General features: G+C 60.7%; 1 protein-coding gene across 1 annotated transcript in view; it reads right to left on the bottom strand.

Annotated features, from left to right (window-relative positions):
• Nucleotides 1-16,294, bottom strand: part of LOC130039553 (transmembrane protein 132B-like) — a 109,896-nt gene that overhangs the window by 66,754 nt on the left and 26,848 nt on the right. The window contains exon 5 of the mRNA XM_056131427.1: nucleotides 15,361-15,470. Within this exon, the coding sequence (XP_055987402.1) occupies nucleotides 15,361-15,470 (110 nt within the window). The remainder of the gene's footprint in view (nucleotides 1-15,360; nucleotides 15,471-16,294) is intronic.

The following is a 16,294-nucleotide window of genomic DNA, read 5'->3' as shown; positions in this document are numbered from 1 at the left end:
AGGGTACAGGAAGGCACCGGGTTTGCAGCCCTGGGGTCCATCTCCCCCGGAAGGGAGGCCACGGGGATCAGGACCGCACCCCCCCCAGACTGCACAGCGGCTCTGTAGGTCTGGGCTGGACGAGCGAGCACAGGCCGGAGAGACGGACAGAGGGCAGCGCACTTGCTCTGCACACAGGCAACCGGGTTCGACCCCCAGCACCTCATAAGGTACCCTGAGCACCACCAGGAGTGACCCTGAGCACAGAGCCAGGAGTGAGCCCTGAGCACAGAGCCAGGAGTCAGCCCTGAGCACAGAGCCGGGAGTCAGCCCTGAACACAGAGCTGGGAGTCAGCCCTGAGCACCACCAAGTATGAACCCAAATCAAACAAAACAGACTCGGATCATACGAGTGCCAGAATGGAGGCGCTTGCCACGAGAGCGACCACCAGGCCCGGGGAACCACAGCTCCCGGCCTCCTCACCCCCCCCCCCCACACACACGCATGCACGCATGGACACACACACAAAGACCTCGGGGTGTGGCAGCAGTTCCTGGGTCCGTGGGAGGCTCAGGTTCGCATTTTCCCTTGATAACTTGGGGCCCACGGTGCGGTCGGCACTGGCCTGTCCACAGGCAGCCCCACTTCAGCGGGCGCCAGCGAGGGTCTCTGCACAGCTGGAGACCTGTAGGCTCAGCCCACCCCCACTGACGCCCGTTGCCCTAACCCAGCGCCAGCTGCATGTCGACCCGGATGAACAGACCCAACCAGAGCAGATAGCAGCCGGCATCCCCGGCCCCAGCCCCGGCCCCTCCCTGGGCTCACGTCGGCCGCTGTGGGAACGTTGGTTGCAGTGACCGGCCGACGGGCCACGCTCTTGCTAACTCACCCGGGACTCGGCCCTGTGCTGCCTCGGGGACGGGCAGGATGGAGGCGTCGCTGAGCACCCCAGGGAGAGCGGGGTTCTGGCACCTGAGCCCGTCCCCCACCCCGCGGCCCAGCCGCACCACTGACCACCACAGGCTCTGACTGGAGTGAAACCCGGGTCCAGCTCCTTCACTCAGGGATGCAGTTCACACCTACCCCCAGCAGAGTGCTCACAGTGGACGTGAACGGGCCACTCCTGGGGTCCTGGGGGGGAATGTCCCTGCGACTGTATCGGTCCTGATGGCCTGAGGACTTCTGTTCCCGCCTCGTCCGTGTCCCGCCCACTTCTCCCTGGCCCCTGACCTGCATTTCTCAGAGCGGGCAGCGGCTTGGGACGCGCTTCCTCCCACACTGCCATCCCGCAGGTGGGCAGCTCAGCGTGGACACACCTGGACCCTGTGTGTGCCCTGGACAGGCCCCTGGGGTGGAGACACACCCCTCCCCCGTCTCCCCACCTTGGTGGGCTCCCGCAGCCCTGCGGGGCCCTGCCTGGCCCATCTCTGTGACCTGTCAGCACCGCGGGTGACCACGGCCGTATGTCCCGACGCCAGGGGACGCCCGTCTGCTGCCAGCTAATGATCTACAAAGGCCCGACACCAAGGGAAGCCTGGAGCGAAGCTCGCGGGTCACGGGCAGTTAATCCGTTATTAGACTTCCTAAGATGGAGGGAAAGAGCGTTCTGTCACTTTTAGGGTTTGCGTTGCCGTGTCATTGCGCTTTACGCGTGCATCTGTCTTCATTTGGCTAACGGGGGGGCGGGGGGCGGCCCCTGCGGAGCTGCTGGCCCTGGCCAGGGCTGACGGCGCGGGCGGGTCCCTCGAGGCTGGCAGCGGCGGCTCGTCTTCCCGTGCTGCTCCGGGTTCGAGAACCGTGTGTCCACTCGCGTCCCCCCCCCCCCACTCCCCGCAATCCCTGGGCTGATACGTGTGAGGGATGAGGACAGGCCGGGAGGTGCCGCTTCCCCTGGCCCCGCGGCAGCTGGCAGCGAAGGGAGGGTCTGTGCCAGGGATACAGCACAGATGGCCGTGGCAGGGGAGGGGGCCGGCGTGGGGGCGGGGGCGGGGGTCCGCGGGGGCTGGGCAGGCAGACCCCGCTCCTTTGGGCAGGAAGTTGGAGTTGCTGGAGCTTCCCTCGCCGAGGCAGGAATCCGGGCCCTTCTGAGAGCTGTCGGCAATAAATCTGAATTAAGCCTCGCTCGGCGGCACAGCGAGCGCCGGAACCGCGGGCGGCGGCAGATGGTGGAGGCGCTTGGAGCCTCTCTTTGGCCTGTGTCCACCTGCCCGACGCATCTCGCTCCTGAGACCCCCGCGTCTCCCAGGCCCGTCTTCGCGAGCTGCCAGGCAGACGAGCTCCCCCCAGGTTCCGCCCGGCCTCCCGGCGGGCGGGCGGTTCTTTCTCTCATCTGGTTTAACTGTCAGGTGTCGGCGAGGGCTGAGGGACGGGCTCCTGCCGGGAGGGGGCAGCCACAGGCTCAGTCCCAGCACGCCCACCTGGCCCAGGGCTGCCCCTCGGCAACACTCTGCTCCTGAGCACTGCCCAGTGAGCACCGGCGGGCGGAAGCAGGTCAGCACAAGGCAAGTCCCAGTTCCAGAGTACGAGGTGCCCAGTGACCACGGCCGAGCCCGTAGCCTGGAACAGGAACGTGGTCTGGGCAGGTGACTATAGTCCCAGACACAGGACGTGGCCACCTGCAGCCACGGGACCTCCCTGATCAGAACATGCAGAAGAGGCACACAAAGACGTGAGCCCCTGGACACAGCCGAAGGGAACAGACGAGCAGACGACAAAACAAGTGTCAGACGCGAAGGCACGACAGAGAGGCCCAGCAGGGACAGCAGGAAGGACGGGCAGAGGCCAGGTGAGGGGACAGAGGCCACCCCAGCTGCCTGTCCACACCCGCACATCTACCTATACTAGCACATGTGTGCCAGTGCGCACACACACACACTCACACAACACACACACACACTCACACACATGCACACACGCACTCACACACATGCACACACACATACACTCTCATGGTATGCAGACTCACATGCTCACACATGAACACACATTCAACATACACACTCATACACATACACACACTCTCACACATACTCACATACACGCACTCACACTCATACACGTACTCACTCACACACACTCTCACACAGTGTGCAGACTGATGCTCACACATGAACACATTCAACATATACACTCACACACATACACACCTCATACACATACACACTTGCATACATACAGTTACACACATACACTTGCACATATATGCAAACACTGACACATTCACACTGACACACACTCACACTGACGCGCGCGCACACACATACACACACACACCAGCCCCAGTGACCCACAGGTCCCTTCAGCCCCAGGGGGGGGCCCCCCACAGACGTCCCGTGGGAGGGGGAGAGGCCCCTCCCAATGCAGTCCTGGGCGTCCCTGTGCCCTGCCTGAGCCCTCACAGACACACAGGAGCCTGCCTAGGGCAGTGTCCTCTCCCTCCTGTGGTCTCACTGTCCATCCTGCTCCGTCAGCGCTGACCTGGGCAGGCAGCAGTGCTACCCGTCCAGCGGCCCGCGCTGCCCTTCGGGATTCTGTGTGCCGGGTGGCCACATCCTCCATCCTTCCACTCAGCTCCGGCCACTATAGTTCCAGACATGGAGTCACGACCTGCCCAGGACACCATGGAATGACCCCCCACTGCCTTCCAGAAAGTTCTCCCACCTCGGCCAGCCCAGTGCGATCTGGGCGGCGTCTCGCTTCTGCCCTGGTCCCCGGGACAAGCTCACCAAGGTCCAGTGGCCGGGCTCGTGGGGGCCTCTCCCAGTGACCTGGGTGCGGCACAGCAGGGCTGGAGACCCACAGTGGCTGGACAGGCGGCTCCGGGCCTCGTTGGAACGCATGGCTGAGTCTACAAGGAGCCACCCCAGGGCGCCGTGACGGCCAGGGGCTTATGGGAACACATGGCTCACAGTGAGGACAGTCAGGGGACCCCAGGCCAGCCCACCTCTGCCTGCTGCCAGGACCAGGCACACACACTGCACAGTGCTGATGGCTGGCGGCCGGGGGCCTGAGGGCGAATGAGCATGTGAGCGTGTGTGTATGTGTGTGTGAGCGTGTGAGAGTGTGAGTGTGTGTGAGCAGGTGTGAGTGCATGAGCATGTGAGCACTGCTGAGAGTGTGTATGTGAGCATGGGTGAGCATTGTGGGAGTGTGTAACCAGGCGCATGTGTAAGAGTGTGGGAGCATGTGTGAGTGTGTGTGAGTGCATGTAAGTGTGGGTATGCATGAGCACACGTGGGGCTTGTAGGAGAAACAGACATGCCGCTCATGAGGGGGGTCCCAGAGGCAGGTCCCAAGAAGGCTCTCATGGTGGCCGGCACCCAGACGCACGGCACCCCACAGAGAGCTGGGATGCTGGGGAGGTTTGCTCTGAGGGGAGACCAGGCGGGGCTGGTGGGCAGACACGTGGCCTACCGTGCAGCCCAGAGTGACCTAAAGGGCCTCCCAGAGATGACAGGAGGAAGCTGGTCCTATCTGGAGAAACTGAGGCACAGCAGTGCCCCCCCCACACACACACACACACACTTCACCCGTGATTTTGCTTTGCGAGGTTTTCATTATCTGGGTGTAAAGTGCTCCAAGATGGGTGGGAGAGGGGAGAGAGAGAAAAAGAGAAAGAGATGAGGGGGAGGGAGAAAGAGAGAGAGGGAGAGAGAGAGGACGAGGATGAATGAGAAGGAGAAAGGGGAGGGGAGGGGGAGAGGCAGGGAGGGGAGGGGGCGGGGGCACATGCAGGACACTGGGTTGCGGGACTCGGTCACTTGTTCTGCTTCCTCATTAGTTCCTGCCGCTATTCCCTGCGTGCCTAATTGATCTACCAGACTGTATCGGATGTTTGTATCAATAGGGGAAACAGCTCATGACGGATTCAGAACAATCCCCCCCGCCCAGACCCCAGGGGCTCCCGGCCCCTGCCCTGCCAACCCATGGCAGCCACAGGCTTGCTGGCGAGGGACACGCCCAGGGCCCTGTCCAGCCTGTCATGCCTGACCCCCGCAGACCCCTGTCCTGAACTCGAGCCTGTAGACGCGCCAACGCCAAGCGAGCTGGAGGACTCCTCCAAAGTGCTCGAGCAAGAGCGAGAACACAGCCGCCGCCGGCCGCGTCGGAGCCGAGAGGAGCCCGGTCGGGGGGCTGTGTGTCTGGGGAAGCCTGTGAGGGCAGCTGCCGAGCGGCCATGCGGCCACGCGGAGACACCCTGCAGGCGTGAGGCCCCTGGCCGCTCCCGGGTCACTTAATAACGCGACGCGGCGCCTTCCTCTGCCTTCACCCCCCCCCTTCGCCATGGAGACGGCCGTGAATCAGCTTTCATAAATAAAAATAATCTGGCTCACATGCCGCGCCACATGCACGGGGACACGGCGCCAGCTCGGGCACACTTTCCTCCTGCAGGTGCTGACAGAGCCGAGGGCGCAGGACAGCCGGGAGCAGGTGGGCGCCCGGGGGCTGCGGGGGTCTCGCCGTGGGCAGGGTAGGGCCACCCGATTTGCCAGCATGTGGTGCCACCTGTGACCTGTCGTGCCCCGAGGCCGCCCCGGTAGCTCTTCACTCAGAGCCCCTGGGGACCTCACCCACCTCTGCCCACCCCCACCCGACGTGGGCCACCAGCCAGCGGGCACCTGCACGAGAATCTCTCGCCCCTCCCTGCCCCCGAGACACAGCACCTCTGTCAGGGCCCTGCAGTGCCCAGCTGTGTCTCTGGACCTGATTCTGTGCACCACCCTCTAGGGACCCCTCCAGGGACAGAGGGGGCTTTCAGGCAAGCCAGGCATCCTTTGACGTGACAGAGATGCTCCAGGGTCTCACACACAAACACACACACACACACACACACACACACACACATATGCACGCACACACGTGCACACACATACACACACGCATCAGCAAGGTGAACAGGGCTCTGGGTCATCCTCCGGCTGTCCTACACCCTCAGGGGCAGCTGGAAACCAGGGCGGGTGACCAAGACTTGGAACGCGCCAAAGCACGAACCGGCCCGGACAACCCAGCTTGGCACAGGCGGGGCCATGTCCTGTGTCCTGGGGAGCTGCTTCTCTGACCCTCACTTCAAACCCTCCCAGTCTGGAACCCGGGGGAGCAAACGAGCCTCAGCCCCGCCCCATTCCCCCCCCCCCGACGCTGCACCCATCACGGAGCCCCGCCTGCTCCTCCTGGCCCTAGGAGTCTGGTGTGGGGCAACACCCGGCGCTGCTCAGGGCTGCCCCCGACTGTGCTCAGGCATCACTACTGGCAGTGCTCAGGGGACCTTATAGATGCCGGGATCGAACCCGGGTCGGCCGCATGCAATGCGAACACCCTCCCCACTGTGCTGTCACTCTGACCCCATAATCCCACAAGTCTGAAAGGAACAAGAATCTCAAACTGACACCGAAAAACTTATAATGTCGCTGGGGCTGGAGAGAGAGAGTCCAACGGGGAGGGTGCTGGCCTTGCGTGTGGCCGACCCAGGTCCAACCCCTGATGTCTCAAAGTGCCCTGAGCACCGCTGGGAGTGATTCCTGAGCACAGGGCCAGGAGTCAGACATGAGCATCACTGGGTGTGGCCCAAAGAACAAACAAACAGATGGCTAATGATTGTCACTATCATAAAGGTGCCATAAAAAGAAAGATTTTACATATTGTTGGTGGCGATATCAACAGGTCATCTTTCTAAACAACTCTCAACGTGAATTGGAAAACTGAAAAATATTCTAAAAGACATATGTGCCAGGAAGTATGCTCTGAAAAATTTATAAGAAGAAAACAAATGCAAGAAAAAGCATCACAGTGAAAAATAAATCAGCAACAACCTAATGATTCCAAAATATAGGGGGTGGTTACATTTTAAAAGATAGGTCCTCGGGAAAAGTACTGTGCTGTCTTTAAAAATAAATCTGGAAGACTATCTGAGGACATAGGAATATGCTCAAATCTCATGTTAAAAAAAAAAAAGATGAAAGACTTCACATTTAAGTTAGTCATCCTGGGTGGGGAGGTCTGTGTGTGTGTGTGTGTGTGTGTGTGTGCGCGCGCGCGCACGCGCGCGCACGCGCGCGCGCATGTATCAATATACATTATGCAGAATCAGGGAGAAAGTAACTTAAAGGGATTTTTTTTTTCCTAAGTGGTTTTTATTTTCCTGTGTTCTTCACATTTTTAATTTCACAATCAAATTCAGAGTTGGGGAAGGGATGCTTTCTAAGAACTCTCAAGGATGACTGAGCTTTTCAAAACCATGGATTTAAGGGGGAAAAAATAACACTGCACTATCCTCTGTCCTCCTGTTGTTCATCAATTTGCTCGAGCGGGCCCAGTAACATCTCCATTGTGAGACTTTGTTGTTACTGTGTTTGGCATATCGAACACATCACAGGGAGTTTGCCAGGCTCTGCCATGCGGGCGGGATACTCTCGGGAGCTTGCCGGGCTCTCTGAGAGGGGCAGAGGAATTGAACCTGGCAAATACTCTACTGCTGTGCTAAACAAACAAAAAAAAAACTTGGATTTGTTTCTCCCGGGGATGCAGTTCAGGTGTCTGAGTATTTGGAGGGAAAGTGAAGCTGTGAGCCCTGCAGAGGCCCAGCTCTGCGGCAGCATCCCTCCTCTCCAGCTGGCCGGCTCACTCCCCAGGACAGTGCCACTCGTGGGAGCTGGGGAGGAAAGTCACACTCACAGGACCCAAACCTGAGACCCAGGACGGCAGAGCCCACGGCAGCATGCGGCCAGCGAGAAAACCGCAACATCCACGCGGCAACCAGCGGGTCAGGGGCGCGCCCGAGTCCTAACGAGAACTCAGCAGCCACAACCCACCCGCGGACGCACCCAGGTTTGCAGAGCGGGCAGACACTGGCCATCAGGAAAATGACCATCCGAGCCCATGAGGGGCGCCCACGCCGGGAGGCAGCGGCTGCAGGGAAGAGGACGCAGCCCCGGGGAAACGGTCAGGAGCCGGTTCCAGCCCCAAAATAGAGTGGCCATATGACGGCAGCTCCGTCTCCGAGGATCTATCCGGGAAATGTCAGCTGGCCAGCACGCGAGACGGGGGCGCACGGCGGCGCTATTCACCAGTGGCCCACATGCCCGTCCACTCGCCACAGCGCCACTTGGCTCCAGAGCGGGTGACGTGCTGCCTCTCGCGACGAGGAGGGGCTGGGGGGGGGGGGCTGCGGAGCACAGTGAGGAGGGTGGAGAGATCAGCACTGTGGACCCCCTCCTGGGCAAAGCACAAAACACAAGGCAGGAGCAGAGACAAAGGCCCTGGGTGCCACAGCTGGGCTGGGCTGGCACAGAGAGCAGCGGGCACAAAGGCCGTGGGCCGAGTGGGGGCGCCCTGAAGCACCACGAACAAAGGGCATAAAGCCACGGCAGGCCCTCGGCACCCCCACGCCCAGCAGAGGGGGAGGCCACCACAAGGCCCACTCACGCAGGCGCCTGGGGCCGTGGGGGAAATGGCCGCTGCATGGAAACCAGGGTGGCCGGCGCTGTCCACCCCCAGACCCCGCCTGTGCCCAAGGTGGCCAGCTCCATCCACCCCCATACCCCAGCCATCCCCAGGGTGGCCGGCTCTGTCCACCTCCAGACCCCGGCCATCCTGCAGCTCCATCCACCACCAGACCCCGGCTGTCCCCCAGCTCCGTCCACCCCCAGACCCCGGCCCATTCCCAGGGTGGCTGGCTTCATCCACCCCCAGACCCCGGCCCGTGCCCAAGGTGGCCGATTCCGTCCACCCCCGGACCCCGGCCCATGCCCAAAGGTGGCCGGCTTCGTCCACCTCCAGACACCGGCCATCCCCAAGCCCCATCCATCCCCAGACCCCGGCCGTCCCCCAGCCCCGTCCACCCCCAGACCCCAGCCGTCCCCAGGGTGGCCCGCTCCATCCACCCCCATTTCTCAAGCGGCGGAGGCCACGGCCCTCGGGGTGACGAGGAAGCAGTGCGGGCAGAGCTGCAGGCAAGCGGACAGTGCCCTTCCACAGCAAACACCGGGCAGCTGGGCAGCCAGGAGGGGCACAGAGCATACGCTGGGCACGGTCAGGCCTGAGATGCACAGAGACAGGACAGACACGGCGGGTGCGGGACACAGGTGTGGCTGGAGCCGTGGCCGTGGGGGGCAGGCGGCAGAAGAGGCCCCATGTGACAGAGCAGCCCTGAGGCCTCGGGGGTCCGGGCAAGATGTGGCCCGCCCTTCCGGACACTAGGAAGCAAGCCACAGGGGGACGGGCATGTGGGCCCTGCGCGGCCAGCAACCTTAGGGGGCTGGAGCAACAGTACAGCAGGGAGGGCGTTTGCCTTCCGCACGGTCGACCCAGGTTCGATTCCCTGGCACCCCATATGGTCCCCCCAGCACCACCAGGAGTAATTCCTGAGTGCAGAACCAGAGGAACCCCTGCGCAAGGCAGATGTGGCCCCAAAACAAGCAAAACGTGATCTTGGCACGTCCAGGGGTGTCGGGCTGGCCTTGCTGGTGGCCAACTCTGGTTCAATCCTGCACCACACATGTGCCCTGCGCCCACCAGGAGTGACCCTTGAGCACAGAGGTGGGAGCCAGCCCCGAGCACTGCCAGGTGTGGTGGAACCCCCAAAACAGGGAGAAATATACTTCTCTCTTGCTTAAGACGGTACGTAAGGCAGCTCAAATAGAGAAGGGAGCACCAAGTAAAGGTGTTGGGAGGATCCTCCCAGGATGGGAGAAGCATGCTGAAAGTAGACTACAGACCGAAGATGATTGCACTCAATGCCTCTTTGTAAACCACAGGACCCAAAAGGGGAGAGAGAGAGAACAAAAGGGAATGCCCTGCCACAGAGGCGGGGTGGGATGAGGGGGATGGGGGTTGGGAATCAAGCCACAGGGGGACGGGCATGTGGGCCCTGCGCAGGATACTGGGATCAGGGTGGTGGAGAATGGGCACTGGAGGAGGGATGGGCACTCGATCATTGTATGACTAAAATCCAAGCACAAAAATTTGTAAGTCTACAGCTGTACCCCATGGTGTTTCACTAATAAAAATTTTTTTAAAAAGACGGTAGGTAAGCCTTGCGCTTGGGGGCCCCACCAAGCCATCCTCAGAGCCATGGTGCCTCTTCCTGCTGGGACCCTCTCCCCACACGGCCCCTCGTCAGAGCCCCTCATGGCAAGCCGCCCTGCACAGCACAAACCCTTCCAAGGAAGGGAAACTTGAAGGCATAAAGGGGCAAATCCACACCTGGCCCCACCGACTGCCTCGAAGACCCAGGCCAAAGCAGGACTGTCGGACAAGAAAAGACCCTTTAGTATCACGAAGCTGAGCCTCGGGGAGCAATTATCAGAGCCGGGATGCGGCGGCATCTGTATGCAGACAGGCGCGCGCCCCGGCAGCCGAGAGCGGGCACGCTTCTGACAGTCACCTTGAACGGAATCAGAGAGAGCTGATAATTGCCTGCAGCAGACAGCAGGGCAACTGGGGCTCGTGACGCGCACGCACGCACACTCACACGTGCTCACCCGCATGCTCGTGCAGACACGTGTGCACTCTCACACACATGCACAGGCACTCACACATGCACACACATGATCACGCACACTCCCAAGTATGCCCATACACATGCTCATGCCTATACACATGCACACAGGCACTCTCACACACATGCACATACACACATGTTCACACACATGTTCGTGCACATACACACATGCACACTCACACACGTACGCATACAAATACACGCACATGGGTGGGAGGGATATTATCTATGGTGGTGGAAAATGGGCACTGGTGGAGGGATGGGTATCTGATCATTGTATAATTGAAACCAAAGCACAAAAAATTGTAAATCTACAACTTTAAAAAAAATAAAATAAAATAAAGGAAAAAAAAATTAAAAAAAAAAAATACACGCACATGCACTCACACACAAGCACGGACTCACACACCTGTTCATACACATGTATACAACATACACACATGCACGCATCCACATATACACACTCATACACGTGCACACTTGCGCATGCACACACACAATGTTTCTGTCGGCATCCGCCCTGCCCCCTCGCTGCCGACAGGGCGGGCTCCTGCCAAGCCCTTCCACGGTCCAGTCCCCTCCGAGCAGGAGAAGGATGCAGAGCGCCCCAGCCCCAGACAGGGACGGGCACAGGCAGGAAGACACAGGGTCACCCCGGCCTGGGGGCACCGGGGCCCACCCAGGGGGCTGACGAGCAAACAAAACAAACGTGAGGGCGGCGTGTGCGGGAAGGGAGTCACCCACCTCCTGGGCCAAGGGCTCGCCCAAGTGTCCTCACCAGGTTCCCGGTGCCTGGTTCCTGCCCAGCCCCCTCCACCCCTCCCCAGCCCCGACCAGACCCCGGCCCGGCTCTTCCTGAGCACTAGGACACTGAGAAGCACAGCGCCCGCCCCGCGGGGCAAAAGGTCGGTAGGTCACTGCTGTTTACACGTGATCGGCGTGAGGCAGCAGGACACGGGCCCCGAAGGACCCGGCTTCTCCCCAGCACTGAGGACAGGGCAGCGGGGAGAGGCCCAAGGTGGCCGCCCAGCTCCTTGGCGTGACCGATGGACACAGCAGCCTCGGGGCCACCGCGTTGGGGGTAGGAAGCTGCTTCCCTAGTCCCGCTCACCCTTGAGGTCAAGGGACGTCCCCCCTTCCCACTGTCCCGGCCGGGATGGGCTAGACCCCGCTGGACTGATTAAAGGCTTTATTCTCTAGAGCCGGGGAGATGGAGCCAAGGGCTGGGCAGGCTGGGGGTGGCCCAGGAAGGAAAGACGAAGTGAGCCGCTCCAGGGAGCTCCAGCAAGGGGCCCAGGGCCCTTGGGTTCCACTGCAGGTGAAGAGCCACCAAGCCATGAAGCTCCGAACGGAGCATCCAACAGGGCCACGGGGACAGACTAGGACCCAGAACAGTTTCCTGCTTAAGGCATCCCAGGGCCACGGCAGGGGGAAGTGATGCCAGCTCGGCTGATCCGGCACCGTCTCTGCACCCCTTCTGCTGGCCACCGCTGACTGACAGAGAGCTGGCCATAACTGACTGGTAGAGAGTTGGCCACCGCTGGCCAGTGGAAGCTGGCCCCTGAGTCCAGGCTCCCTCTCGGCACAGAGCACACCTGTGGGTGCAGGGAGAGGCTGGGACGAAAGCGTCCACTGGAGGCGGCTCTGAGGCGACCGTTTCCCACGTGGTGACAGGTGGGAAAGCAGGTCCCAGCACGTGGAGCAGGGAAGGTGTGGGGAGGAGCAGGGATGCCCAGCCCCCCTCTCTCCCCCAGGAGTATTCCAGCAGAGCAGCGGGAATTCCAGCACAGCCCGGGCTCGCTGGGCAAAGCAGGCTCCCAGTGAGACCCCGCGGGACCCCCCTGCATGCCCACACAGGCGCCTTCCAACTACAGGTTCTAGAAAGTTCTGCAGCATTCCAAGGCCTGGCACCAGTGATGGTGCCCGATGGCACTGAGTGCCCAGAGCTGGTCTTCTGCTTGCTGCCCACTGCCTGGGGCTCCTGGGTGGGCCCAGTACATCCAGGGCCCTCCCAGTGATTCCTGGCCAAGTAGGCTGACAGTCCGATACACGCGCCTGTCCCCACCCACCCCTCACGCAGTGTCAGGGTCCCCTGCGTGCTCAGCACCGGCAGTGCTCAGGGACTAAACCAGTGAATGCCACATACAAGGCACATGCCTTAACCAGCTGCTGTCACGCACCACACGCACACACATGCACACATACACACACACACACACACACACACACATGTATGCACACACATACACATATGCACACACGCACTATTTTTTAATTGTAATTTGATGGTCGTATTATAAAGTTGGGGCCTTTTGCACGAACCCGTGGGAATCCAAGTGTGAGCTCTTCTGGGAAAATCAACTCCAGCTACGTGGGGTCAATATTTCCAAAGTGACCCCATTAGCGGGCTGAGCTGACTCATCCCCTTCAGCCAAACTGCACCACAGCCACTGGCCAAAGCCCCCTCCGCCCCCTCGGCCCCTCCCCCAGCCACAGCACTGGCGCTGAATTGGCAGTATTTGGCCCAAAATACTCTCTGTACCCAAATCCCACTCAGAAGGGGAATGGACAGACGAGCAGCAGGCAGTGAGCAACGTGGTCTCGCCCCACGCCCCCCTGAGTGCCGCCTGCCGTCCCCGCAGGGCCTGGGACGCTCATCAGCTGCTTCAGGGCGCCCGCCCCATGCGAGGCCCCTCCTCGCGAGAGCGTCCCAGGAAGTGCATTTCCCATGGAAGCTCTTTAATTTCCAAAGTGCTTTGCCAGAGTATTTGATGTTTGATATTGAATTTCAAAACTCTCCTGATTCGACCCAAATTAAAGAGATTTTCTGGAGCTTTCGCGCCTGTCTCTCGTCTCTCTGGCCAGGGGAGGTGGGGGGTGGGGACGCAGCATCCCCCACACACCAGGAAGACAAGACCCCCCACCCCCACCCCCTGCACGGCAACACCAGCATGCAAGGCGCTCGGCCCTCCACGCTGGGAGTGGTGTTCGTGTGGAGAAGCCCCCAAAGGGCTCCCGCGATGATGCAAGAGAGGGAGGAGTTTTGGGAGAGGGCCGGGTGAGAGGCTGTCATCAGAGGGTTCAGCCCGCTCTCAGCGAGCAAGGAGGGCACTGACCACCTGGACCCATGATCAGTTGCAGCCACTGAGTCTCCCTGTTCTCTGTAAGCCCAGCCCAAGCTCGGGGCACCCTGAGACCAGAGTGAGGCTGACCCCCAATGCTAAGACCCGCCCAGCCCTGCACACACCTGCCCAGAGATGCCCCCAAACTGAGCCCAAGCCCGCCCCCGCCTCCTCTCCAACTCACACACACCAGTCCAAACCATCCCAGCCTCTACCTTTACTTAAATCAGTGCCTTCTTGTCAGGGGCTAGGCTGGGGGTCAGTAAAACAGAGGCATCCCGCGTGGGCCTCCCAGGGAGAAGACGAGGTGGAGTGCCCTGCTGGGTCAGGAGGCAGGAGTGGCGGAGGAAGAGCAGCCGACCACTGCCAGGCTGGAGCAGGAGGCCACACACGGAGCACCCGGCTCCTGGGCTCACGCCTCTAAGTGGAACAGACAGATTGCTTTATAATTTATTAGCCCTTTCTTGGGGAGCATTTGGATACAAAGCTCCAAGCACATTCAAATTCTTTCTCGCAACTAGTGATATAAACTCTATCAAATGCTATATAAATCCAGATAAAGATAATAAAGTTAGTGGAGTAAAAGAACAATGGGAATGTAATCACGATGCCCCCTGGTAACCCATCTCAAATATTACAATAACTTGAGTCTCCACGCAGAGTTCATTCTCATTTTGCTCCTGCGATCAACCTGTTTTTAGCTTGAAGATATTTAAATAAGGCTAAATTGAATTCATCTGGTCGAGGCGGCTTCTGCAGGGGCTGCCAGGGCCTTGTTTCCTTGGCTGGGCCTCCCACCCGCTCCTGATTTCCCACTGAAGGAAGAAGAGTTCAGGGAGGCCAGGGCTGCAGCACCGTTACTTAAACTGCCAGCCAGGGGCTCAGCGGCCTGTGGAGGGGGGCTGGGGGGGCTGCTTTTCACTCTCTCCTGACCCCAGAGCCAAGGCTTGCTTCTTAGAATAAGAAAGCATGCCGGTTGGGGTTTTCTTCCATTGCTTCTGCACAGAATCCACATGCAAATCCAAAGGAAGACTGGAGGGCGTGCCCGGGGCACCTCCCTGTCTCATTCTGAGTTTTTACTGCACATCTCGGGAAACCCAGCCCACTGGAAAGGGACGCTCGATGGAGGGGAGCGAGAAGGGGAGCCGCTTTCCCCCGCCCCTGCAGTGAGGCTACTGTGACCCCTGCCCCACGAAAGTTCTGACACTGGGTCCGCTGAGCCCAGGGAAGACGCTGCCAAAAGCCCTGCAGGAGGGATCTGGGGGCACCTGGGCTGATGGGCTGGCGAGGGGCTCCCCGATTGTCCAGGAGGACTACTATGCTCTGATTAGCCCAGAGCGCTGCCATGCTGTGATTGGCCCGGAGAATTACTGTGCTCTGATTGGTCGGGAGGACTGCCATGCTCTGATTGGCCGGGAGGACTGCCATGCTCTGATTGGCCAGGAGAACTGGTAGGCTCTGACTGGTCAAGAGACCTGCTATGCTCTGATTGGCCAGGAGGACTGCTAGGCTCTGACTGGCCAAGAGTACTGCTATGCTCTGATTGGCCGGGAGGACTGCCATGCTCTGATTGGCCAGGAGGACTGCCATGCTCTGATTGGCCGGGGGGCGGGGGGAACTGCTAGGCTCTGGCTGGCCTGGATGTTATCCCTGGTCCCCAGGGCTGAAGATGTGTCAGCTGCTCCTGCAGCCATGCCCAGTAAGAGAAGGCAGCAGAGACTGGCTGACCTTAGGGGACCCTTGTGGCCGGCAGAACCCACCTCCACGGAGGTTCTGGCCCGGCCCGTGCCTCGACGCGCAGCAGGGATGGAGGATGCGGGCTTGCAGCCGGGCGCCGTAGCTGTCAGCACGCCAGGCGAGGCCGGGGGCTCTGGGGTGGACGACACAGAGAAGGGGCAAGGAGCCGAGTACTCGGGAAGGGGTGCAGTGGGGGACAGGCAGGCAGAAGAATCGCCTCCCAGACCAGACGCACTCCCTCTCCTGCCACTCCATGAAACGTCTCCTAAAAATATCCAGCCCGCTCCCGGAGCCAGCAGGAGCAGAAAACCCCGCCGTCCACGGCGGCTTTCCCGCTGGGAGATGTGGAGAAACGCTCCAGCCCGCGGCGGTGTCACGGCTGAGACACGGGGCCGCCTAACGAGCAGAGCGAGCCGGGATGATGGATTCCTCCGGGCGGCGAAATCCATCACCGTCTCCCCAGGAGCAGAGGGCGCGGGAGGCCCGCCGAACGCGGGGCCTCAGCTCCAGCGCGGGCCACCCGCTTCCCACGAGGCTAAGGCGGGCACGTCGGCGAGCCAGCAGGTGTCCGCGGCCCAGGCCCAGCGCCGCGTGTGTCCCAGACACGGAGTGTGTCCCGCGCTCGCCTCTTGTGCATTCGTGACGAAGCAAATGGGAATCACTTAATAAGGGCTTCCAAATGCCACCGTGCAAATAATAATAGTAATCACCATCTTAGTGCTGGCACGCTGCTCCGGAACACCACATCCGGCAGGACAGCCTGTTAATAAACGGGGCTCCCAGCAGCCCACCGCCCCAGGCCGCACATTACCGACCCCCAATCCAGCTCGCATTGCACTGGGAGGGGCGGGGGGAGGGGGCACTCGTACTCCAAACAGCTCCCAGCAGTGGACAGTTTATCCCAGGCACAGAACCTGGCATCAAGCAGCAGAGTGACCCGGTCACGGGAGGTACTGT

The sequence above is a fragment of the Sorex fumeus genome, unplaced genomic scaffold (genome assembly GCF_029834395.1).
Source record: "Sorex fumeus unplaced genomic scaffold, SorFum_2.1 ptg000087l, whole genome shotgun sequence".
In the NCBI taxonomy this organism is placed as follows: domain Eukaryota; kingdom Metazoa; phylum Chordata; class Mammalia; order Eulipotyphla; family Soricidae; genus Sorex; species Sorex fumeus.
Note: the sequence above shows the minus strand (reverse complement) of the source record. Positions and strands in the feature narration are given on the sequence as shown.